The sequence below is a fragment of the Poeciliopsis prolifica genome, unplaced genomic scaffold, assembly GCF_027474105.1.
Source record: "Poeciliopsis prolifica strain line A6 unplaced genomic scaffold, Auburn_PproV2 SCAFFOLD005, whole genome shotgun sequence".
In the NCBI taxonomy this organism is placed as follows: Eukaryota; Metazoa; Chordata; class Actinopteri; order Cyprinodontiformes; family Poeciliidae; genus Poeciliopsis; species Poeciliopsis prolifica.
The window spans coordinates 9,417,504-9,443,368 of NW_026562380.1; the positions used below are offsets into that span (position 1 = coordinate 9,417,504).

The window sequence follows — 25,865 nt, forward strand, 5'->3', positions numbered from 1 at the left end:
ATTTGAGTTTATGGAAAGTCGTTCGTCCATTCGAGTCTGTGGCTCCGTGTCAAAACGACAGAACAAAAGGTCGGCAGGCATCCCGGGACATCTAAGAGCTGTTCGCCCAGAAGCAGATGGAGCCGGATCTGATCTGGAGCATCCGAGTTGAAGAGGCCGGACTCCGCATCTCCATTCCAGCTGCGCCCCCGGGCTCGAGCCGTAACCCACACCTGAAGACACGCCCACCTCTCGCTTTTCCGGCTCCGCCATTGGCTGTGTCTTTGCATATTCCGCGAGCTCTCAGGCTATTGGCCAAACTCTCAAAGCAACGATTTCATAAAGCAATTTTTCGTGGGAAGTTGCGTGAAAGTGCGTGTGTGTGTAGGAAAAAAAAAGGAAAAAAAAAAAAAAAAAAACCTTCTGATGTCCGCGGTATCAACGGCTCCAATTAGCCAACCTTTATACGCCGGGTTTGCGTTTCTCCCCGTTGTCCTCTGGCTGTCAATCGCTGCAGGATTTGTTGGGAGTTTTCGGAGCGCCTCTCTGCATCTGTGAGTACCTGAGTTTGCCCTCCTTACTCCGGCTTCAGATCTAGCAGCTCTCGGCCGGATCGTGCTGCAGCGAAAGAACCAAAAGAAAGCAAGAGAAAAGTTGCTTTCAATTTGACCGTAACTTTTTCTTTTTCTTTTCTGCTTTCTCCCCTCCGCCTCTCCTCGAAGCGAATAGTTAACCTTGATTAAGTCGCTCGCTAACAAAGTGAAGATGTTTTAATGAACCACCTGCAGTGGCGGTGATGATGCACACCTTAGAAACGCTGATGGTGGGAAGAGAGGAAATCTGACAGGAGGAATGATTGCAGCGGTTGTATTTCAAGAACATTTTCCTGCTTACTTCTCCTGATTATTGTTATTCCTTTACTAAACAAAATTGTTTTTGATAAGAATGTGTAGGTAGAAGCTCAGAAAGATGGCTAGATTGTAGATAGATGGACTTGTTTTATTTATTTATTTATTTAGAATGATCAGAGTCAAGTTTGCAGAAGTGGTGTCATTTGTTAGCTTTGTTATACTTTATGGTTATTTCTTATAAATCGAGATTTTTTTATTTATTTGATATATGAACATATGAACCAGTCAGTTGTATTTATACCACTGACTGGTATATATATATATATATATATATATATATATATATATATATATTATATATATATATATATATAGTTCATATTTGCTAAACTCATTTAATATCAAAATATTCTTTGCTAAAGTTTTCAAAAATGTAATCTTAAAGTAGTGTGTCTTTGTCTCAATGGGAAGTTTAAGAAGTTTTATCCTCTTCCCACTGTGATAAATAATAGTTCAGTGTTACCTAAAATAAGAGCAAATCACTGGTTTTGATGTAGTGGTGTGTGTGTGTGTGTGTGTGTGTGTGTGTGTGTGTGTGTGTGTGTGTGTGTGTGTGTGTGTGTGTGTGTGTGTGTGTGTGTTCTGCAGTAAGGATTGTCCTTCATAGGGTAAGAGCATCTGGAAGAGTGTGTTTGAAACTGAAGATGTTGCTGGCTCTTTTGTCGCAGTGTTATCAGGATCAGAGCTGGGCAGGAACGCTCCAGAAAGCACATGCTGATGTTGCACGCTGTGGTAATGGCCTCTTACCGCTCGTATAAATAATCTAATGGAAAAACATCACTCGGCTTCAAACAGCATTGTTTTTTTTGTTTTTTTGTTGTTGTTTTTTTTTTGTTTTTTTTTCCCCCAGCACTTTCGTATGGTATTTGACTGGTTTGGAACAAATGTGTTGCTTCCCATTATTATTGTTGACCCTGCAGATATCTCACCATAAAACCTCAACACGCACATGAAATGCTTTGTGGATCCATCACAGCTTCACTTGAGTGGGATGTCTAGGTCTTTACTGCACTGAATGTTAGGCAAAGCGATTCTATGTCCTTGGCTGGATAATGTAATACCTCATGGCTTAATCAAATCAAAAAGGCCCCTGTGGTTCCAGCCAGCAATTTTTAAGTCTGAATTATAGAGGCTCTAACAAATTTTCAGGCAGATACTTAACTGTACCATGGGAATGAAGCCATTCAACCTTCTTGACTCAAACATGCAGAGTCTCAAAAGTTCACTCATTAATTTGCCAGGTTCTCAGCAACCCTCCCGCCGCCTCCCCACCAAAAAAATGATCTGATGCACTTGCATAAGAACAATGAAAGACTTTCACACACTTGCATGTAAGACAATGAAGCACTCGTAATACTGTCTCTCATGTTTGTTTTAAACACCAAAGTCAAAGATTTTTGGCATCCTTATTCCAAATACTGGTTAGCATGAAGCTTCCAAACACCTAATGGATTTACAAAGACAATGTATTTTGGTTTTTGTACAGCAGCTACTTTAGGACCCTTCAAATTCTCCTTTCAATTTTTCTCTTTGGAAGTGATTTGATTTACACGAAATTAGCATGCCTAGGACATTCCTGGTCAGCAAATACTGTACGCAAAACTTGGTCTGCGTGTTTACGTTTTTACAGTAAGGCGTTTGGCTGCAACACAGGCGTCACACCTGTGATTGTGTCCTGTGTTGGATCCGAAAGTTTCATTTTGTTCACACTGTGGCTCGCAACATGTCCACATAGTCAGTAGGTGACATTGTTCAAAACTCTGGAAAATGACTTCCTGCCACATTCAGCTAAGGTCTGGCATGAGCTAGATCAAATGTGTTTGAAAGCAAACATTGCTTCTGGAAGTCATGCTACCTTCATAGTCAAAAGATGCTCTGCAATTTACAATAGCCAACTTCCTGTAAGATCTGAATTAGGAAACATTAACTTTTTACCTACTAGCAGATAAAGTTTGAAGCTAATATAATTAACAGCGTCAATGGAAATGTGTGGCAGAAAATCATGTCATCTCTTGTTCTTTTTGGGCGGGGCTAAATTGACATCAGCTTATTATCATGTGTCCTAATTCAGTAACTGCATCTTTCTAAGGCCACATCTGATGACCAAATATGTGACAGTGATGTGATGAAGGCTGGGTTAGGGTTAGGAAGGTCTGGTGTATCATTCGCAGTCCATCCCAACCTAAGATTTATTGAGGGCTGAAAGACAGATTTTTGTTTTTGATGCAACTTCAGATGAAACAAGAGTTAAAGTGGGAGAGGAATCCAGTTTTAAATAAAGGTCTATTAAAATTTGGCAGTACGGAAGTTAAAAGCTTATTGTGGTTGTGCTTTTGTCACTTGTACAAATGTTTTCTAACATTTGTGTAAAAAAAAAAAAAAAAAAAAGTAAAAAAAAAAAAGCAAGATTTTGGGCTTGATTTTCACCAGATTGTGTTTAGTGCTGCCATGCTAGATGGAAGGACATATACCGCTCTATGGGTGTGTCCTTAATGTGGACACACCCATAGAGATGTGTTAAGGACTAGACTTTGTTTACACATGAACTTAAAGTAGCCTGAAGAATTTTAGGGGACGCCGTTGCTCCATTTTGAAACATTTAATCGTAAAAAAGAAAAAAAAAAAACTAAACTCATGGAGATTTTAACTGCAGGGTCAAATATGCTGCAGTACAATTCTTTTTTTTCACTTTTTTCAACAATGCCTTTTTTTTTATTTTTTTACTTCTCATAAGTCTTTACTCTTAGTAATTTATATGTTGGGGTAAATTTCTCATTCTGCAAAACTGCTTCCTGAACTAGCCAGCTCATTTGTCATTTCACCCTGCTCTAGTGGGGAGAAACTGCTGTTAATTAACCCTTCCCGCTAACAGCCACTGTCTACATTTCTGCCAGATAACCAGTGTGCATTATCGTGGCACAGCTTGCCTGCAAATTAGCAGCGGTCCCCAGCTGTATTTCTGCAGGTGTCAGCTGAGGTGCCTCTTCGACTTACTGCAGAGCATTACGCAAACAGCGCAATAGTTTTATCTCAAATTGAATTGTTGAAGGAGACGTTAAAGAGTCATACATCACTGGAACACTCAGAGCTGAGGGAAAGAATATGCAGAAGTCGGGAAGCAGAGAAGGGAGCGACTCATCGGTGTCAGAAGGAATGACGAAGAATGAGTTCATAAATCCATGAAAAGAAAAAATCAGATCTTCAGCTTGTAAACACCTTTTAGTGTGCGTGTGTAAATGAGGTGTGTGTAAAGTTTATTTTGGCTATGAGAAGGTGACCTGGCTTGTTTTTTCTTTCTCAGTAATTACGTTCCTTCTATATTTTTTGCAAAATCCTATGCCCGAATGCTTTTACACACCAAACTGTTTTCAAGCCTTACCTTTCATCCCCACTCAAAGATAAATGTCTGAGTGAGCAGCACCTTATGCCTGGTGTATCAGGCCATATTGGTTTCCTCTTTGCTCAACAGAATGTTCGATTCGTGTATGGATTTTCTGTCCTGTCCACATGTGATGGGTTGTTCAGATCTAAGACCTGCAGAATGTGGCTGAATCAGAGATTGACCATTTTCTGTACGTCTTAACAAAACTAAGTACTCACAGGTCATAATTAGTTTTCAGACTTTATATTTCCAACTAACAGAACAATTGTGTGAGCAGGTAAAAAGTGAGCAAGCCAGCTGTTTTTGATTGTTCAAACATCGCAGCCAATGGATTTTGATGGACAAAATAAAGAGTCAATCCAGTTTTTGCAGGGGAAAATAGTGTGTTTTACTCTTCAGGTGAGGATGCTGCTGTGCCTGCTGTTCTTCCTGCATGCCCACTCCTCGGCTCAGCGGTCGGAGCCCATGTTCTCTGCTGTAACCAAGACCGCTCTCCGTCCGGACTACGAAAACAACCCCAGCCAGCTTAACTACGGCATGGCTGTCACTGACGTGGACGGCGATGGAGACCTGGAGATATTTGTAGCTGGGTGAGAGGAGTGTTTCTCTTTTAAGTTATTGGCTTCTTGACCTTGATCCGATGTTTTAGGTGACGCACGCATTCTTAAAAACAGCCACCACTAAGAGTGCTATCTAATTCTGAAGACTAAAACCGAAATCCATTGTCACTTTCCAAAGGTAAACCTTTAAAACAAAGGTGAAAAACTAGAAGAGGGGACATTAAGGTGCCCTGAAGCTCACTCATCTGATGAAAATGGATGTGATTGAATAGAATGCCACTGATGGGAATAGCTTTACAAGCCTCTCGCTATCCAATGAAGCAGCAATGAGATTCTCAATGCTTAACAGAATATAGATAAGCCCAAATGAGGGTGCTTACTAAATGTAATTTAGCCAAAACAACCTATTCAGCAGGTATCCCAGGAAGAGGATCATCCCACAGCCTTCTAGAGGACGTAATTTCATTTGCCATTAGGAAAATCTTTGCTTGAATAGCTTCCATATCATTTATATTGCACCTGTGTTGCTGACCTTCAATAATCATAACAATGATCACTTTAGGCATTTTTAATCTCACACAAGGATGTCTGGAACCTAAATATATTTCTTGTGACTCATGCTGGAAATGATAAAGCACACTTCCCAGACTGTTATTTTTGAGGAGCTCATCAACTTCGTATGCTGTCAGCTTTTTAGTCGTTCATAAAATTATTGTTTTATGATTTCATGATTTTCAGAGTGGTTACTTTATTGTTGTCCATGCTCCTTTAGCAGCTCAATTTGAAGGCAAGCCCTATACTGAACAGCAGATGGGAACAAAATTTGCCCGGCTGGTTCATTTCTTTTGTTTGAACCAGACACTTATCTCTGTCTCTGCAAGACAGAGATAAGTATTTATTTATAAAAAATATATATATATATAATTTAGGTTCCAAAGAAGTATTCCAGAAGTTCAAAATACCAAAACTATGCTTATACAAAGCTAACAAATTATTTAGAAGCTTAATGTCTTTCAGTGTGAAACATAATTATAACAGGCAGTTATGGCAAAGATGGTTTGCTACCAGGCTCTTTAATCTAAAATCTCAAATTGTGGGAATGGATATCGGTCACTTTTCAAGGTATACAACCTATGTGATTACAAAATAAAATAGAGAATTAAACATGAGTATCAAATTTACCTATCTACCTCACAATTTACCATGCAACTGAATATGAGCTGATGCAACAAAATGCCTTTCTAGAGGAATTCTGAGCCCTGATTTGGTTAAACTTTAGTAAGTAATATGTTTTCTTGGGTAGCATATTTTAAAACTATGAAATCTGATGTAAAGGTGTTACCTAGTTAAGGATCTGCTTTTTTTCCCTCAGTCTCATACATAAGAGGATTTGGGTCAATGGTATTAAAAAAAGAAGAAAAAAAATTCTGATCTTAATCTAAGAAAGAAAAATTAATCATTCTTGCGTTTTTCTAATAATTCTGACTTTAATACAGATTAATGGTCATCTGTATTAAAGTCAACCTGCTTCATTTGAATTGTACGTTAGGAACACTAACTCTTAGTTAGAATATGTTGGATTAAATTTTTTTTTTATGTGGCTGAGATGACCTTAAAGATGGTTGCTCCCAGGTACCCATCTGCATCAAAATCAGAAAGTTGATTTCTTTTTTTTTTGTTTTTTACTTATTGTTATTTGACTGGGTACAGCATATCCCCTAATAAAGAAATACACGAATGAACAAATGAATAAAATCTAGTTTGACTAAATTCTGACTCAAATAATATAAAAAGAAATCATGAAGCAAATAAGTCAGTAATTCAGTGAGTATGCTTTGAGTCCTCATGATTCGTTCCTATTTATAAATAGAGAAATGCTTTGTTTCCACATGTTCACAGATACAATGGTCCAAACCTGGTGCTGAAGTACGATAAACAGAGGAAAGGGCTTGTCAACATCGCCGTAGACGACCCAAGCTCCCCGTTCTATGCGCTAAGGGACCGTCAAGGCAATGCCATAGGAGTGACAGCATGCGACATAGACGGAGATGGGCGGGAGGAGATTTATGTCCTCAACACCAACAATGCCTTCTCTGGTACAGTACAAGCTATTACAAAGGCACACAGTCTGCACACTGTATCCTAGGAGGAGAATCTGAAAGCAGTAACTGAACTTATCTCATCTGAGTCCTCATCAGATAACAGATAAGCTTTGTGTAGCGATATATCATAGAGAGGGCTGCAGTGAGCACAACGTTAACACTGCAGCACCTCCCCCGTTGTCATTTTTCTGAAAACTCAATGTTCTCTTTTCTACCACAGCAACTCTGCATTTCCTTTTCTATCACCTGGACATGTCGTTCTTCATAACCTCCTGTTTACCTCAGCTAAACTTACCATCTTTTTTTTTTAACCTCCTCACACTGACATGAAGGTCGGGCGACCTACTCAGACAAACTGTTCAAGTTTCGCAACGGTCGCTTCGAGGACCTGCTGAACGATGATATAAACGAGCACCGGGATGTGGCCAACCCCATGGCCGGGCGCTCTGTGGCCTGCATAGATAGAAAGGTATTTCACACGCACACGCTTACAGACCAGAGTACAGTATGAAGTCTGCTTCCCCCCCCCCACACACACCCACTCCGGCTTGTAGTGTCTTCTACGTGCATGCACGGTTGCTTCTGTTTGTTTACCAGTGATAAGTCATGCCCTGCCTACGCCGCCCTTCTCAGCATGTGCTCTGACAGTTCATTTGGGCGAATGGTGCGCTATTTTCTCTCTTCTGTCCATCGCGCCAGTGTAATTACAGAAGCAAAGGCTCGTTTGTTTTACAGAACGCATCCTGCAAAGAGAGGAAGGGAGTGATGACTGCACGCTTCTGCTTCCTGCCTGTAGCTGCGTCCTCCTTCCTTTCATTTCTTTTGTTTTTATCCTTCTCTCACTTACATTTTTCCCCCTTCTCTGACTGACGTGCTCTGTCTTTGTCTCTTATCTCGCACACAACCACACAGCGCTCCCTTCTAATAAGAGGATGGGATAAAGATAGTAATAGGCGAAAGAGGACAACAGGGATTACAATAGTTTTCTCTTCTTTTTTTTTTTTAACAGTCCCATCTCACTGAGCACTGATAGGAGGTGCAGGTGCCAAGTAGATTGGAAAGATATCTTCTTTAATAGCATAGTTCTTTTAGAAGAAGCCAAAGCCCTGATGCGCGCTCTTGCATGCCAGTTCGAGCAGATCCAAGCGTTGCTCTTTGCTGAGCGTGTTTTATTGGAACGTGTCCCGAGCAACTGCAGAGAGTTGCCAAAGTGTGCTGAGTTGTCAGCTGGGTGGTTAATGTGTTTGTTCTTGTTTACCCATAAATAAAATGTTATCTTGTAGCAAACGAAGTGCATTTGTCATCGGGCCATCTCGTCTCTCCAGGTCTCCTTGAAGCTGACGTCCCATTATTATTCCTAAACGGACTGATGAGACTGACATATTGAAGCGTCTCACATGGAGCTGATGGATGGGCCCACTTTGAGCAGGACCCGGAGAAAACAAGTGGACTTTACAAGCACAAATAAGAGATTTATTTTTACAGTGATGGCAAATTTTTAGACGAATGATCAACAGTTTCTGTTGATTTAAAAAAAAAAAGACATTGCGTGTGCTAACTCATTCATTCTTTTCTTTAAAGGCTTTGACTATTAACACGAGGAGCTACTGTGACTGCTAGTTTCAGTGACAAGAATTAGCCTGGGGTGAAGACTTATTGAAAAATCATTGACTTTTAACTTTATTAAGCAACAACCACTAGCCTTCAGGTTTTTCATTACACTTAACTTTTTTTTTTTCGTTTTCCGTCCTGTGTGTGTATTTCTGTGAAACTGCTCATCATATTGTGCACGGTAAAGTGGCATTTACATCAGCCTGACTTGTTTACCTTACTCTCCACATAAAAATACAGTAGGGTGAGCAAAAATGGTCAGATGGCTTTTATTTGTGTGGTCTTGCATACGTGCATGCATTTGTATTGATGGAAACACGTTAGGCCTGGTGGGAAAGCTCATTTAAATCGAGTGGATAGTCTATTAGTGTGGTTCCGTCTGTGAGTTTGTGTCTGCAGGGACTCTGACTGATAATGGAGTGTGAAATTAATCTCCAAAGGGAGGCAGAGCAAGAAGTGCCAGGCTGAGTAAGAGGGGACAAGGGGTAAAAAGCAGGGTGAATGGAGATAAAGGGAGAACAGAGAAGGTTTGATGAGGAAAGAGGTGCTTAATAGGTACAGGAAATAAGAAAAGTAATAAAAATGGAGAAAAGTTATTTTTCTCTTTTTAGTTTAGTTTAAATCAACAAACATCTCACTTATTTCACCCTGTTTTAGTTAAGGTCTCTGCATTGTCGGGCCAAACTGGTGAAATTGGTTCTCATTGTCACTGTTGCATGTTGAGAATCACTTCATTTTGCTCTCCACCCCTTGTTGTCAAAACCCCCATGGCGAACCTTTAGCACCCCTCGGCATGCAAAACCGTTGTATGATTGGTCAGAATTTCATTGGAGTGTTTGTGTTCGTGGAAAACAAACCCAAACTGCACATCTTCCAGAAGCCAGTTTTTCAGCCAGTGAGCAGCAGGGATAGTTTCAGGATCAATTGTCCCAAAAGGAAGTACAACTGTTTGACTAAAACATTAAAACCTGCTCAGTTCTGCTCTGCTGCAGCGACAAATGTCCCACCGGCGCTTTCTGTTTTTTTTTTTTTTCTGATAACATGGAAAATAAAAAGTGACGTTGCAGCTTATCAGTCATAAGCTGCAACGTCAGCTTATGACTTCTCCTCCCAACTTATGAACTTGTAAGAATTGTTCCTTTGCCGTGTTCGCTGAGTTTGCTATACTTTAATAAACCACATTCATGTCAAAACACCATGAGGTAAACTTATTCGAGAGGGTTTTCAGTAATACAATGAGCAAATCAAATATTGCATATAAACTTTCAGAGCTTTACTTGTAAGAATGATTTTAAATTTTTTTTTGCATTCTGCAGGAGACCAAAAAAGCAAAGCTAAAAGTTTCTTTTTTGTCTTCGTCAGAACTGTTACCGCAGCATTTTAGACCAGCTGAAAGCTTTTCCTGGCAATAAAACCTTACAATAGTCAAGCATAAAAGTTAATTATGCATTTTGTAGCTTTTATTAATCACTCTTGCCAACAGGGAATATTTTTCAATTTGAGCTCATTTACTGCAATACTGTGGGAAAAAAAAGAGCAGAGCGTGCTTTTGAGAAGAGCGAGGGTGTGCCATATAGAACCAATTCAATACAGATTTAGACTGTATTATCCAGCAAAATAAACATATGTGCCCTCAAATCAATGGAAAACATCACAGAGGCATGGTTGTTTAAAAGTCACAACATTCAGATGAGAAAAGGTTTTGAGCCCCAGGTCTGTTTTGGGTCTGAACTCTGCCATTTTTTCACTCATCCTGACCTTTTGCACTGTAAACTGGATTTTGCAACAATTATTGCTGCAATGTCAATTCAAAGAAACAAAACAGAAAAAACGAGGTAGGAAAGGTTGCCTTTTCTAATAAACATGTTAAAATAGAAACGTAATTTCCATGCTTGAACTTTTGATCTTCAACCACTTAGCCTTCCAGAGTAATTTTATTTCATCAGAAGTATCTGGTTCATATGTTGGAGTTAAGTGGTGGCAATAAATGTTACCTCTGAAACTCGCAGAAAGGTCAAATGACGGAGCTGTTTTCTCACATGTTTGAGTTTGTGCTACAAAATGTCAACAGATGTAATTTAATGAAAACTACATGTTTTTCTGCAGGGTACCGGCCGCTATGCTATCTATATTGCCAACTATGCCAGCGGAAACGTGGGACCTCACGCTCTCATAGAGATGGACGAGGCAGCCAGTGACCTCTCCGAGGGAGTTGTTGCCCTCTCCAACGTTGCAGAGCAAGCTGGAGTTAACAAACTAATTGGTGGGTGTCAAGAGCTTATGGAGTCAGTGAAATAGATCTTGATGATTTGTTTGTGCTACCTGCCCATAAAGTGTTATTAATGCTGACATCTGTCGTAAAGAATCTGCCTTTTATTGCCATAGATTCCACAACAAAACTGTCCATAAGGGTAGATAGTTGGGCATCAAATATGAGCAATATTTAATGAACTAGGTTTTCCAGAGGAGAAGAAAAGCAAGAAAGGAGTAAATGAGAACATCTTTCGATTCTGTTATGTTTTCATAAAAACGTTAGTTGAACATTCACTGGAAGGCCAGTTATACCAAATCAGCTGCCTACTAATAGTGCCTATAAATAATAACATTCTCAATGTATTTATAGGTATAACTTGAAGAAAATACCCTTCAAAAAGACAGATATTATTGATTAAGCACTTTTTGGGATGTAACTTAAGCATCTTGTGGTTCTAAGCCGTCATACTGCTGAAGGTCGATTCATTGCCTCTTCAAGTTATGCAGACGTGTTGTTTTTCCTAATTTTGGAAATTGCCACATGAAATTAGCTAACTGCCCAAATCTTCCCATATTAGTAAGAAAATATAAAAACTGGTATTCAGACAAACAATGGATAGCAGATAGCAAAGGTTATCTTTTCACCATGCAAACTTAACGTCACAGAAATAGCAAAAAGGGCATCTTAAATTCACCAGGTCTTCTAGCTCCATGTCAACAAATGATCAGAAGAGAAGTCTTTACAAAATAACTTTTTATGTCCATACCATCGCTAAGTGTGGCATTTGCCAAACCTCATTGGAACCTGAACCATGTGCTTCGATCAGATGAAATTAAAATTGAGTGTTTTAGCAGCAAATACTTCATGTAGGTCTGGCATGAAACACAGGTCGAATATTTGGAAAAGTACTATTTGTCCGCTGTTAATGGAGGATAATATGTGATGGAGTGTGCTGGTGTCTTTTCCAAGGGCCATCAGCACCTCATCTGAGCTTATGGCATTCTGAAGCCTTTGAAATATAAAGACTATTTTAAATACAAATGTGGTGGCCTGTGCCAGAAAACTGAAAATGTGTTGTTCCTGCATCTTTCAGCAGCATGTTGATCTAAAACATCTGGCCAATTGGCTCCAATGGTTTACCAGACACAACATGTTGAAAAGGCCTGAATAGTTCCAAGAGCTGAATCCAATTTATATGCAGTGAAACTTCGTAGCACAGGCTTTGTGTTCTTTTGATTTTAGTCTTTTGAAGTATTTTATTGTAGTTACAAAATTGTGGTTTTATGAATACTTTTTCTTTAATAGATATTTTGTTTGCCTGAATTTATTTCAGCATTTTCTTTAAAACTTATCAAATGAGTTTAAAACATTTGCCAGCTGTCTGTTCTTTCATTTCAGAGCTTTAAAGCCAGAAGTCCCTCATCTCAGTGACTCAATTCAAGCTCACTATACAGCCAATGATGTATAGAAAAGTGGAGCAGTAAATGCCAGAAAGGCCCAAGCTAGCTATGATTTGTTTCCTCATAACCAAGAGTGAGATCACCTGTTAATGAAACTTTATTGTAACCACTGAAAAGTCCTTGATGTTGATGTTCCACTGAGTTTCAAAAATGGGCAATGACTTTGTGTTTGAGAGTGACAGAATGAAGCTTTATCATCTCCGGATCATTTTTTTTTTTACGTGAAGGACATCATCTGATCCACCCAGGGGGCCAGAGCAAGCTGGTTCACAGTTACTGTGAGTGATGTCAGCTGGATGGCTTTGTCATCAGACTGCTGTTAATCAGAGCAGACGGACAGCCCGTGAAGTTGTATATCTGATGGTTACATGTCTCTGGAGAGGCATTTTGTGGTTTATTGCTGTTGGGGGCAAGTGATATTTGTCCGGGCTGATGAAGCGGGCCAGTAAATCAGGTGCATGGCCTGACTCACAGCACTGACTCTGCACGGAGAAAGGGCAATCAAAGCCCCATCAGCTATATAATTAAACTGCTGGCCTGAGATGAAACTCTGTGGCAAGATGCTTTTCTTTATAGGAAGTCACTGGAAAATCATGGGGTAATATTTGCTGTGATTTTTTTTTTCTTTTCATCTTGGTGATTAAATTACTGGTAGCCTTTGGTTAATACAAAGCATCTCAGTATGTGTTGTATCACTGGTCCACTGTATTTGTTTGCACTTGTACTTCCCTTGTAGTTATTTACCTGTGTTTGTAGCCATCAGAATCAGAGTTTGTGTCAGCAAAAAAGCCCTACACTGTTCAGAGCAAATGGACCGAAAAGACACTAATGATCTCTTATAATTCCCTTCTGTTATGGAGTCGATCTCCTGTTGTTTAGTACAGTATTTCACCTTTCCAGTTTCATTTTTTTCTTTCAAAAACTTCTCTGTTTAACTAGTTGCCGTATTGTATCTTACCGAGGGACCTTCTCTCATTGTATCCATCTGCACAGGGGGGAGAGGTGTGGTGGTGGGGCCAATTATTAGTCAAACTCTATCTGATATCTTCTGCGACAATGAGTACGGATCCAACTTCCTGTTCAGAAACAACGGCGATGGAACTTTTACTGATGTTGCGCAGCAGGCTGGTAAGGGACATGCAGTGTATGTTTGAAGAAAGCGAAACACGTCCAGCCTTTAAAGTATGAAATAACCTTTCGATATGTACTTCTAGGAGTGGAGGATCCCATGCAGCATGGCAGAGGGGTGGCACTGGCAGATTTTAACCGTGACGGCAGGACTGACATTGTGTATGGGAACTGGAATGGACCTCACCGCCTGTACATACAGCTGAACAACCGCAAGCAGAAATTTAAGGTAAGGACCTGAAATGATGTCTTTCATTCAATGGAAAAATAAATAAATCCTGTATGTGGTTCCACAAAACAAAGAAAATTTGAATGGCTTATCCAAACGTTCTATGCACATGCACATAATTTAGAAAATACCAGAAGATGAAGTTGTTTCTTTGTTTATTTTTAATCCTCTTACTTTCTAAACTGAAAACATCTGAAAGTTTTGTTTCTCACATAGACCATGGTTAAAACTGTAAGCTGGTACCATTAGGAGAACCTGACCAAAGAAAAACTGAATAGCAGCTTAAGCCAATAATAAATTTGGCAAAGTTTTTGAAAAAAACTATTGTCAGTTTTGTAACTGTTTAATTATGGAGTAACTTCATGGAATATGGGGACTTTACCTAAATAGGACCAATTTAAAACTCACTGGCAGCTCTGCATAATCCAGACTAACCAGTTATCTTTGAGCGTCCTAAAATCTCAATCAGTGCTTCCCACAATCAAAGAACACATTTCGCATAATGAAGGTTGTTAGTCTCCATTTGTTCTCCTGTGATCAATCAATGTCTAATGACAAACCAGAATAAAATCAGCAAATCTAAACTGTTTTCACAGTGAATGTGTTCTCGTCAGTGCTATCAATTGACTAATGCATTAGCACCTATCATGGGGCTTCAATTTGGGTTTAAGTGGTCTTTAAAGGCTCCTGTGATTTACTCCAGCGTTGTCCATGTTTCGTTTGGGGTGATTATGTTACTCTGATACAGAGGAATGAGCTGTGCTGTGTGTGATTCTGCAGACCCTTCATGCTCTGTGATCTACCTCTCACTGTCTGCCCCCACATCCTTTATACAGGAGATAAACGTCACAGGAGCCATTTTTATATGGGTCAAGTAAGGGGTTAATGTGTGACGCTTAGCCCCAAGACTATTCAATCATACCAACACACACGTCTCAACTCTTCCACACTCTTACGGATAAGACAAACAAAATTAGGGTGTAGTGTTTTCCTGTATGACAACTAGTTAAATCTCAAGCCAACAACATATTCAGACACCTAAAAAGCTGACACTTTTCCATATTATCCAATATTGACCGTTGGCTTGCATAATGAAGCTGTTGTATCACTTCAATAAACCAATACTTAAATCGGGCTGAGCCAGCAGCTTGTCTTGGTAATGGAAAGTGCAGATTAGGTCGTTTTATGTTTAATTAAAATCTGTTAGATAGGTTACTCTTTATAGTAGGTTGAAAACCTGCATACACCCACACACACACATGCCCATGCGCGCATACACACACACTCACATCCAATACACAAAATCCAATACACAGAAGTCATACAATTGTTCTCGTTTATCACAAATGCACTTAAAGTGGGATTCTCTTGTTGCAAATAAGATATTTTGATAAAAAGCTTTGTATGAGGAGATTTGCAGGGAATTTGACTTATTACATATAATTATGATTCATTATCATTTATTTTATGACAACTTTTTCCTCAATCGCAGCACAGCAAAACATTTTTTCACATTTTGTCATTGGGAAACATCAATGTATTTTTTGGGGATATTTATCTGACAGACAACAAAAATGTGCACATAATTGTGAAAAGTGTCAAGAAAATAGTGCATAGTACAAGTTTTTTTTTTTTTTCCAAGTAAAAATCTGAAGAAAAAAAAATGTTCATTTGTATTTAGATCCTGATTTAACAGTTTGTAGAAACAGAAAGTTTATCAATTCTTTTCCACAGTTAAGTCATCATCAGTCAGACAGGATGGAGAGCATCTGTAAGCATTTGTAATCAGAAAAATGTTAGGTCTGCTTATAGCTCCCTCCATCATTCTTTCTGCTCCAACCACATCCCCTTTACAGATAAACAGCCCCACAGCATGATGCTGCCACCACTATTTTTCACACAGGATATGGTTTGTAGACCAATACTAGTTTGCATGCAATTAAAAAGTAAAAAATTAAAATATTATACTTAATATTGGATTTCACTCTCATCTGACAAAATGCTGAGAGTGAAATGATCTACCACAGGCACCTTGGCAGATTCCTCTTTTTTGATGTCAATCGATTGCAGTAGATTTTATCTTAAAGCAAAATAATAAATGATTAAGTAAATTAAAATGTGTGCTAATTTCAATACGTTTGCTTGCTCCATGTCGTGATGGATCCAATTTTCAACTAAAAATGTTAATGCTATCTTTATTTGCTCAGATTTTTGTCTCTGCACTTAAGTAAGTGACACAGTAAACACAGTCGTTCCCTCAGCGCCTCAGACAGCCATTCCCTCTCCTTCACCTGTGCAGGAGAAGGTCAATGTGGGCAGCCCCTACCTCTGCAGCTTTATGAGCCTTATAATTAAAACAGGGAGTAAATACTGGGAGGAGTGAAGGGCCGCTCTATAACTCTTTCAAGACTTATCACCAGCTCACTGAAGCGAGGACATATCTGTTACTTTCTCATGCAAAAACTCAGCTACTGCAGAAACTTTTTTTTAGGAAGTGGAGTAGAGGGGAGGCATCTAACCTATTTGCCCCATGTCTAAAAAGGACTGAGAAATGCTTTTTCTGACTATATTTTCTCGTTAATGCTGTGGTATGGGAAGAAGCATGACTGAGGGAGCCATGGGCTAAAAATGGCAAACGAATAGTAAACAGATCAGGTACCCCTTAACCTAAACGGAATGCATCTAAACACAGAGGTAAAAAGAAAAAATAAGACCAAATGTGACAATGTGGTCTATAAAGTGGCTTATAGATAAGACAGTATGTGAATATGACTCAACATGCAAGAGAAACCAGATCAGCAGAATATAACACAGCTCCAAACTCCAAACAGATCCGAAACAACACACAGAGAAGTCAACAAAATTTCTTTAACTGTATTCCCATGTCCAAACTCATTCAGAAATCTCATTCAGAAAATGGAATGAGATATCTGAAACAGGGCTTCAAAATCTGGGATTTTGAAAACTTGTAAAAGTACAACAGTGTCTTACTTATGTCGTACTTTTGTTGCATTTCAGCAGCCGTCTCTGTTTACTGACAAACACTCAGCTCTGTCGGGCTGCCACTTTCTCATATCAACAATATATTTGTGTTTTTATTTTATGCTCTGCTCTTTAAAGCGATAATGCGTCACTGACAGTGATTATTTATGCAAAAAATACGCATGTTGCATCCCAGATAAAACACTTTTTTTTTTTTTCAAATTGAAAATACATTTGGAGAGAATTATTCCAGCTCTAAGCAAGGGCATACATTTGAACAATATTGAATAAATGCAAAATGATCTGAAGATGAATGAATACACCTATTCAACAGAAAAGGCTACTTGTTTTCTCTTCTGTGCCCCTTTTCCTCAGGACATAGCTTCCCAGAAGTTTTCCATGCCATCTCCAGTGCGGACAGTTATTGCTGCTGACTTTGATAATGACAATGAGTTGGAGGTGTTCTTCAATAACATCGCCTATAGGGGACCCTCAGCCAACAGACTCTTTAGGTACTGACACTGAAGGAAATCCAAACACTCTTAGGTGTTCACATTGCAAATAGAGATTTATGACCTTATGTTTAAAGAGCTCTTTGACTAGGAGGTTAATAAAATGCTTTCGTGTCTTGATTTAATATTCTAATGCTATGCTTGAAAGCTGCAGGGAATTTAAATTTCCAGGAAAAGGATAGTCATCTAGTCTGGCGTCCCGCCTCTTCCTTCTTCTTCACACATGAATGATTCTTTCATTAAGACAGTTTTAAGATCTTTCTTTGTTCATGGTTTGGTTTCCTCTCTAGATAATATTAATTAACTCAGTGCTCAAAATGTGCAAAACGTGTGATTGGTTGACTGATAGTAAAATGAACCCTTTCCTCTCTGAGTAAAATCTGATTTGGCAAAGTTGTTTGAAGAAGACTCAAATTTCGGTTCACACAAAATGTCAGTAATCAGTCTATTCACCAGAGATCTCCTGGATCGGAATATTTCTCCACGCCAGGTCACCCAAGAAAAATCTGTCTTCCTGGTCTGAAAGGCCACTACTTCATAGCCAGTGGCTCAGCCATTGTCTTCTGTGGAGATGAACAAGCTTATTTTATTCTGCTCTTTGGCACAGAAAAAAAACATGCTTGAACAAGCTAATTAATCCAGTACAACAAATCAATATGGAGCCGATGTTAGTGCTATAACAGCTAAAATCACCACATTAGTGGCTCTAAGAGATTGAATCATTTTAAATCTGGAACTCTAACACTTTCATGCATGGTGGGCAGTACGGTAGGGAGCTATTCAGCCATTTGTTCTGGATGTGTGTGGTTGTTGATGATATACTTGCGTCCAGCACACTTTACTAATTGGAAGGTTGTAGGGTAATTTGGTGGTGTTCAGAACCACCAATGTAAGTTGACAGAAAACGGCAAATGCAAAAAAACAGAAGACCTCAGGAATAACTTGCAGGGACATTTGCATTCAAAGACGGTAATTGGACTCAATTTATATAACACTTTTCTCGTTATACTGACCACTTAAGCCACTTTACACTGCAGATACATTCACCAATTTGCACACATTTATGCACAGATCTTTGAGCACCTTGGGCACATGACAGGAGGAAACTGGAACTGAACCGTCAGCTTTCCAATTGCAAGACAACTACTCTACCACTGAGCCACAGTCCCCCCAAAACCATAGACTAAAATTATTTGTAACATTTTTAAGTGTTGGTTTTACACTGAAATGAAATTGCGTGTCCATTAACCCTCCTGTTGCCCTCGGGTCATGTCAACCCGAGGGCAACAGGAGGGGAGGAAAATTTGAAAAGATATCAGTTTTATGGAGATCAATGATGCCATTCCATACTGTTTGCCTGTCCAGCTGTAATTTCCTTAGTCTTCGGGTCAGTCTGACCTGAGGCCTGGGTTTGGTTATCTTTATTTCTTTTGTCAAGTTCACATTTGAATTGCTTGAGCCTAAACTTCCGCCTGAGTTGTGCACACCGTAGTCCTGATGCAGGACTGTTAGATTAACGTTTCTGTATGCAGCTGCAATTGAAAAAAATATTTTTTAAGGGCTTGTCCTCGGTCGACATGAGCCGAGGACAACAGGAGGGTTAAAGTGGACATCATGTATTATTGGCTATGTAGTGCTGTGAAAAAGTACTTAGCTCTTCTGTTTTTTTCTGTTTCGTCACACTTAGATGTTTCAGATTGTCAAACAAATTTAAATATTAATTACTCAGATAAACTGAGTAAATAGAAAAAGTAGTTTTCAACTGATGATTTTATTCATTCATTGGACAAGATATCCAAAGCAACCTGTGACTATTTGAAAAAGCAATTGCCCCTCTTGTTAAATCCTTAATCAATTCTTAGATAGATGAGTTCAGTTTCACAAGACAAATCCCTAATATTTTTGGGATTAAAACTGAAATAGTTTGTTAAGAAAGACCAAATATATAGACATGACTCTTTATTGCAAGGCAAGAACCTTTGAAGTAATTACATTGTGTTGTCTGGTTCTAGTTGCTATTGTGATCTATCCTCAGCTCTGTGTTTGTTTGATAAAGTTTTATAATGTCCTTTTTGATTCTATACAGCCAAAGAACCAGCTTGGGAAAGGTATAACTTATTAGCATAGCCTATAAATGCTGCAGAGTTCAGTATTTTTGGTTATTACTTAATACTTATTCTGGAACAAATAAACTAAAGTTAAATAAACATCTCTCTTCAGTGTGCCATCGAGTGAAATAAGACAGTGGATTTAACAAATACATTTTTTTATTATTTTTTATGTTGTGGTGGTAATGCTTTGATGATGTGCAGAAATGTGAAGGTAATGTTGTTCCTTTGTAGGGTGAGCAGGAGAGAACATGCAGACCCCCAGATAGAAGAGTTGAATATTGGGGAGGCTGCAGAGCCTGATGGACGAGGAACTGGTAATCTTGTCAAAACAATCAATAACCTTTATTTGCACAACCCTGTTATTATCTGTAGACCTGCCTATCAAGTCTAATAAAATGGAAAATTAAATTTGCTTAAGATATTTTTGTTGAAGTTGTGAAAGGGGAAAAAACATAAGTGATTGTGTAAATGTTCATTAACACGTCAAAAAAAATCTGAAGGACTCAGATGGTAGTACCACATCCCACCACTAGATGACACAGATGCTCCTCTTTTGAAAATGTGTTACCTTTCCTATCTTTTTCACATTGTCATGTAAGTTATGTACATATATTCGTTGATGAGGACAGTGATTGTTGTAAAGCCCGCTTCCTGAAGTGCTTATTGTGCTTGGCCTCCAGGAGCCATAGCCACAGATATTGATGGTGACGGGCGTCTGGAACTGGTGGTGTCTCATGGCGAAAGCGCAGCACAGCCGCTCTCTGTCTACAGAGTCAATCAGGTGAGTGTGCTGGTCTTAAATAGCGTTTTATATTCTGTAGGCTTTCAAGCATAAGTCACCCATCTCCTCCACGTCTTCCTCCTCATGTGTCAGGGCCTCACTAACTCATGGCTCCGAGTGATTCCCCGAACCAAGTTTGGAGCTTTTGCCCGAGGAGCTAAAGTGGTTGTCTACACAAAGAAAAGCGGCCCACACACACGGATTATTGATGGGGGCTCTGGGTATCTGTGTGAGATGGAACCTGTCGCTCACTTTGGCCTTGGTAAGATCACATTTAAAGAACCACGCAGCCTTTCATCCGGCTAAATCTGCTCTTATGTGATGCTGCAACGAGTAAATTTTACATTATATTAACAGCCCTTTTTTATTTGACATGTTCTGAAATAACATACTTCATTTTCTAAATTATTGCAAGATTCGATACTAACAGTGGGAAAGACAAAAAAAAGGATGGAAAGCATTTTTTAATCCTTTGAGCTCTCTGGTCTCTCTCAGTTCTGCATCAGGGCTTGCGAAGAAAAGGTCGGCTCCTGTGGCCTTCACATTACACTCTGTAGCAGCAAACTCTGCAAGATGTTGTAACTTTAGAAAGGACCTCCAGACTTCAGGGAGTTATACATGATACACTCTACAGCACTGTGAGAGGGTGTCATCTTGGTTCAGAACAGGTGAAATAGTCTCTGGCTCCCTGGCAGTGCACCTATCTGGCAGGGTTACTGAAGATCTGTTTACATTAAAAATGCCACTTTAATTAAGATCCACAAAGGCTCCCAGGAGATGAGCTTTCTCTGTGCCTGATTAAAACAGTTAATGATGAGAAGAGAGTGCAACTAAGTCTCCTAAAAGGAGACAAAGATGGAAACGTTGTGACTGTCAACACAGTAAATTGTTACTGGAGTTGATCTATAGATTTGCTGAGCTCATATAACCTCTTTCTGTGTGCATGTGTGTGTATCATATCTACCTGAAATCATTTTTACTTACACAGGTAGGGATGTGGCCACAAATGTTGAAGTGTACTGGCCAGATGGGCGCTCGATAGCCCGTCCTCTGGAGCCTTCAGAGATTAACTCAGTGCTGGAGATCCCCTACCCGAAAGATGAGGAGGAAGTGACTCCTACTGTGGAAATCGAGGTACAGAACACAACATTAAGCTCTGAGGCTTCAATAGATCATTGCATAGGGTTGAACTTGAATGGTTTAAGACATATAATTGGCTTTTTTAGGAACAACATAGTGACACTCTTCCAGTTTCAAAAGTATTCACACCCCAGGAGCTTTTTACATTTTGTCACATTTAAACAATGCATCTTGTAGGATTTTTATGTGATAGGTCAACGTTTCCTATATTTTTTGCATTTGTATTCAGCCTATTTGAGGCCATACTGTGCAGAATCACATTTACCTTTTTATTTGGGGGTGGGGGGGCATTCTCAACCATCTTTACACATCTGGACAATAAAGTGAAGTTCTTCTTTGCAAAGTAGATCCACTGCTGTCAGATTGGACAGATATGATGCGGCATTTTGCAAAAAATGGTTGTGGTCTCATTTTACAAATTGGGCTTCAAATTGGGCTTCAAATGGATTCTTCTATGATCCTCATAGAACAGCAGTGTTCTATGGTGTTAGTGAGTATTAATCTTCACACAGGTTGACCATTTAATAAGCAGGTTAGTTCTGAAGGTAATTGTTGCAGTGGACATTATTTACGGATATCGAATTAATGTTCATCTCCTGCCTTTCTCACCGTGTTTTAGTGGCTTCTGTGCAATTCATGTGCTCTCGTAGTGTTTGGGTGTGCCCAAACTGTCTGGTCTGACTTCAAATTAAGCTTTCAGTAGTGGCCAGTTGATTATACATACACAGGTAAGTGGGTAGAATGGTTGCCACCATTTCTTTTTTGTTTTTTGTTTTTTTTTTCTTTTTTATAAACTCAATGGAAACAGCCTCAGTTATAAACTGCATTGTGTCTTTTACAAAGAATTACAAAGAATTTACAAAAAATCCAAATGAATTCCACTAAAGTTTGCTTTCTGGACAGAGGGTGAGAAAGGACACAAAGTCCAAATAGCATTACAGGATACAATATTCTTGGAAGAACCAGGTTTGACAAGGAAGCAAGTAAAGTTTATCGGACGAGGTTCTACAAGCCCCACAATATAAGATTGCTACTTGGTTAAAATTGATTAGTTTTTTGCCAGTTCTGTTTTTGCTGAAGGAAATGCTGCCCAATTTAAGCTAGTTTTGTGTTATTGCTAAGTCTCCGGTAGAATCTGCAGATGCAGTGCAGAGAACGCAATGATATTTACTGTGAACATATTATTGGACTGTAAAGATTTTTGTTTTTGCTTCACATCAATTGTGTTTTACAGTGCGGCCATGGATTTGCTCTAAATGAGTTTGGCCGTTGCACAGGTAAGCAGACCTCATTTATTTTCCCTTCGTGATCTCCGTCTCCTTGTACGAGTCTCCTTCAGTCAAGCGTCTTTGCCTTCCTCGCCTTCCCCACCCTTAGATAAAGATGAATGCACCCAGTTCCCCTCTATGTGCCCCTCTGACCGTCCCGTCTGCACTAATACCTACGGCAGCTATAAATGCCGTGCCAAGAAGAGATGCAACCAGGGCTTTGAGCCCAATGACGATGGGTCTGCCTGTGTGGGTGAGTTGTCCTAACAATATAAATTGCTGGATAGCCCAAGATCAGGAGAACAAAGGGAGCGCCATGAGAAAAGGAGAGGCTTTAAGAGCTTTAATTACATTGGTTTTGGGTGAAGGCTTAGCCTTGCTAACATTTCTCTGGCCATTTCCCCTTTCTACACTTGTTATCTTGTGTCAGTCTAAATGAGTTGTGGCCTGACAGTTTTCCGCCTTCTGTTTCTCGTTTTTCTTTGCAGCCCAGGTGGCTTACTTTGGAAGGACCCACTCTTCAGGGGAATGCAATGCTTTCCATATGCTTACTCTCACTCTGCTACCCGTCATCTCTACCCATCTGCAGATAGGACTGCTGTAGCTTTATTCTTTTCTCCTCCGCTTTACCGCTGAGCAGAGATGTACAGAAACTGTGTGCAAACTTTTCTCTGACAAATATCCTCCTACTTCTTCACTATGAAGCTCTGCTGTCTTTTCTTCATCGGTTACTGTATATACCTGGTTGTCATCGCTGCTGTATTTTGCCCTGTGGCTCCTGACCTCCTCTGGGAGCTTTGCTGTGAGCTACAGAGATCAGAACTGTCACCTGTGGACCCCTGATTTCATTGCCTGGCATTAAAAGTGTGACCTGAACTGAGGTCCAGTCCATAAGGGAAGCTGTAGTATACCCCCCACATACAGAGATGAATCCACCGAGCATGTTTATTGGAGACATCCCACCTGTATCTCTGCCATACCACAATGTGTATTAATCATTACAGATCATTCTCACCTTGATTATGTGTTTACTGAAAAGCGGACAAATACAAAGCTTTAGGTTGTGTGTGTGTTTATGTCTGTGTGGGCGACGTGTGTGTGTCTGATTGTGCGTGGTCCAAAGAAGTGTTCAGGTACAGAAACGTACGTCGGACCATCTGTCACCAATGGCAGGACACATTTCTGTTTATTTATTTATTTATTATTTTAGGAATAAATTATGAAATAAAATGGAGCAGAAAACGGATGCAAGGCTGTGTGTGTGTGTTTAGAAACACATACAGAGTGTGAGAACACATCTGATGATTTGAATGAAACAAACAGTGAAATGAAATAATGGGAAGGTGTCAGGAAGACTTAAAATACTTTACAATGTTGGGTTGTTTTTCACACTAGCATCAAAATGTTGATCAATTCACATGAAAGTCTGCTTTTGTAGTTTCAAGTGTACAAATCTAAATTTGTGTATACATTTTGTGTATTACCATTATTTTTTTTAACATCCCAAATGTATATTGTTTAATGTTGCTTTGTTTATCTGTGCTTTTATAACCCTGAGCCATATGCCTGAGGAAAACCATCTAGATTTGCCCCTGAGGTTTTGTGGCAGTGTAGGTGATTATTCAACAATCAAACCTTTAAAGTTGAGAGCAAGTCATAAAACAAGTTCAACTCTTTATTGTTCTGATATGTTCTTTGATACGTTTTTGACATTGCTATGTCCTGAGAAGTAAAATAAAATATATACTGTACTGTGGCCAAAAAGATGGCAAAAAATAGAAATAATGAAGATACTAACAAGATCCTGATGGACAGTTTGACTGTTTCTTGCTTTTCTGCAAGGAAGTGTTTGGTCATAAATGCACTTTAGGTTCAAAAAGTATTTCTAACAGAAATGTGAACCCTCTGTCAAATTTAAAGATACTATTTAGAATATTTCTTTATTCTGTTGGACTTACCAAAGTTCTTCTCTTTCAAGATGATTTCAGATGTACTGAGTAATCCGGAAGTTCATTTCTTCACAGCTATGTACATGAATTAAAATTTATTTATTGTGCGTTTCTGTCAGGAGACTATGAATAGCTCACAGGTGGTGTTTTATTCCACCAGCTTTTTATCATCTACAGAGACACACCAAAATGTTTAGCAGCACCCACAGTAATGTAAGTCCTGAATGTTTCATAGAATCAGTTTATCAGCAACATTTTTTTTTCCTGAAAAAGAAAATGACAGCGGTCCATTAAAAAGACAGGTCACTTAATGCTGCTCTTTGTTCAATCCATTTTCACATTGGTGGTTAACTTTCTGTGGTAGCCAAAGAGTCTGGATAGTTTATGAAGGGTCAGAAGACCATGTCCACTTAAGTCAAATATTTTAACATGTTTTCACTGAAATATTTGTTAGACAGTTGACCAGAGGCTGCAGCTAAGGTGAAACTTTAGAGTCAGGAAGAAAGAAACCTTTTTTTCTTTTTCTCCCCACGGACGGACTCGGTTTCCTGACCGAGAAATGAAATGTAATCTTCCATTTTGCAGGATGGGTCGGCTAAATGCGTTGGAAGGACACAGCTGACCGTGTTCCAACATTACTGCGGGGCTTTTCTTTCCATAAAAAATCATGATAGCTCTCATTACTTCAGCTGGCTGTGTGATTCCAATTTGTCAGTTGTCTTTTTTTTCTCAATGTCTTTTGAAATCACTTGTTTGTTGAAACTTAGCTGGTGCAAAAATTTGCTGCAGATGTTACACTGCAGAAAATGATCAGAGTCCTCCTTACTGCATGTAAATATATCATCTAAAACTAAACGAGATGTGTACAATGTTTTTGTGGGTTCTGGCTTTCTAAACCCAGAGAGCGTCTCTGAAATCATATGTTGTCACTTCTCAGATTTGAGTCCAGTGAGAGTGACTTGGTTGCACTTGAAGAAAATGAATAAATGTAAAATATTCCACAAAGAAGCATCAGGTTGTACTACCAACTTGTTTTTAGCCAGTATTTCAGGTAGGAGAAGAAAAATACAGGTGCAGGTTTTATCTGTGAACTACGCCTGGGTCGGGAGGGTGATGTGTTTGCCATCATGAGTAGCGGTGCACGTTTACATCCATGATTCCCCAACCGTCTGTTCTGAGATGTCCTTGTATTTAAAATAAAACCTGAAATTCAATGTTCAGGCTGTGAATTATGGCAAAGTCCTGTAGGCATAGTCATGGGAACACATGGGGTTGCTATAGCATCACATTTATCCCCATCACATTGGGGATAAATGTAGTTATCTTTGGAAATCAACACTTCTGCTTTACCAGGTTCCTGCCTACAGGAGTTGTCTTAATCAATCAAATTTTATTTGTATAGCACATTTCAGCAGCAAGGCATTTCAAAGTGCTTTACATCATAACAAACACAAAAACACAAAGTCATGCAGCATAGAATCAAGAATCAAAACATTACATTAAGTC

General features: G+C 39.2%; 1 protein-coding gene across 1 annotated transcript; it reads left to right on the forward strand.

Annotated features, from left to right (window-relative positions):
- The first annotated feature begins 430 nt into the window (after positions 1–430).
- Positions 431–25,370, forward strand: crtac1b (cartilage acidic protein 1b). The gene is made up of 15 exons (XM_055030063.1): positions 431–533; positions 4,672–4,862; positions 6,732–6,928; positions 7,267–7,403; positions 10,652–10,808; positions 13,253–13,387; positions 13,474–13,616; positions 16,974–17,110; positions 19,453–19,535; positions 19,902–20,002; positions 20,096–20,264; positions 20,991–21,136; positions 22,377–22,419; positions 22,520–22,663; positions 22,899–25,370. Exons 2-15 carry the CDS (start codon positions 4,678–4,680, stop codon positions 23,012–23,014), a joined length of 1,893 nt encoding a protein of 630 aa, XP_054886038.1. The 5' UTR covers positions 431–533; positions 4,672–4,677; the 3' UTR covers positions 23,015–25,370.
- Positions 25,371–25,865: the final 495 nt, after the last annotated feature.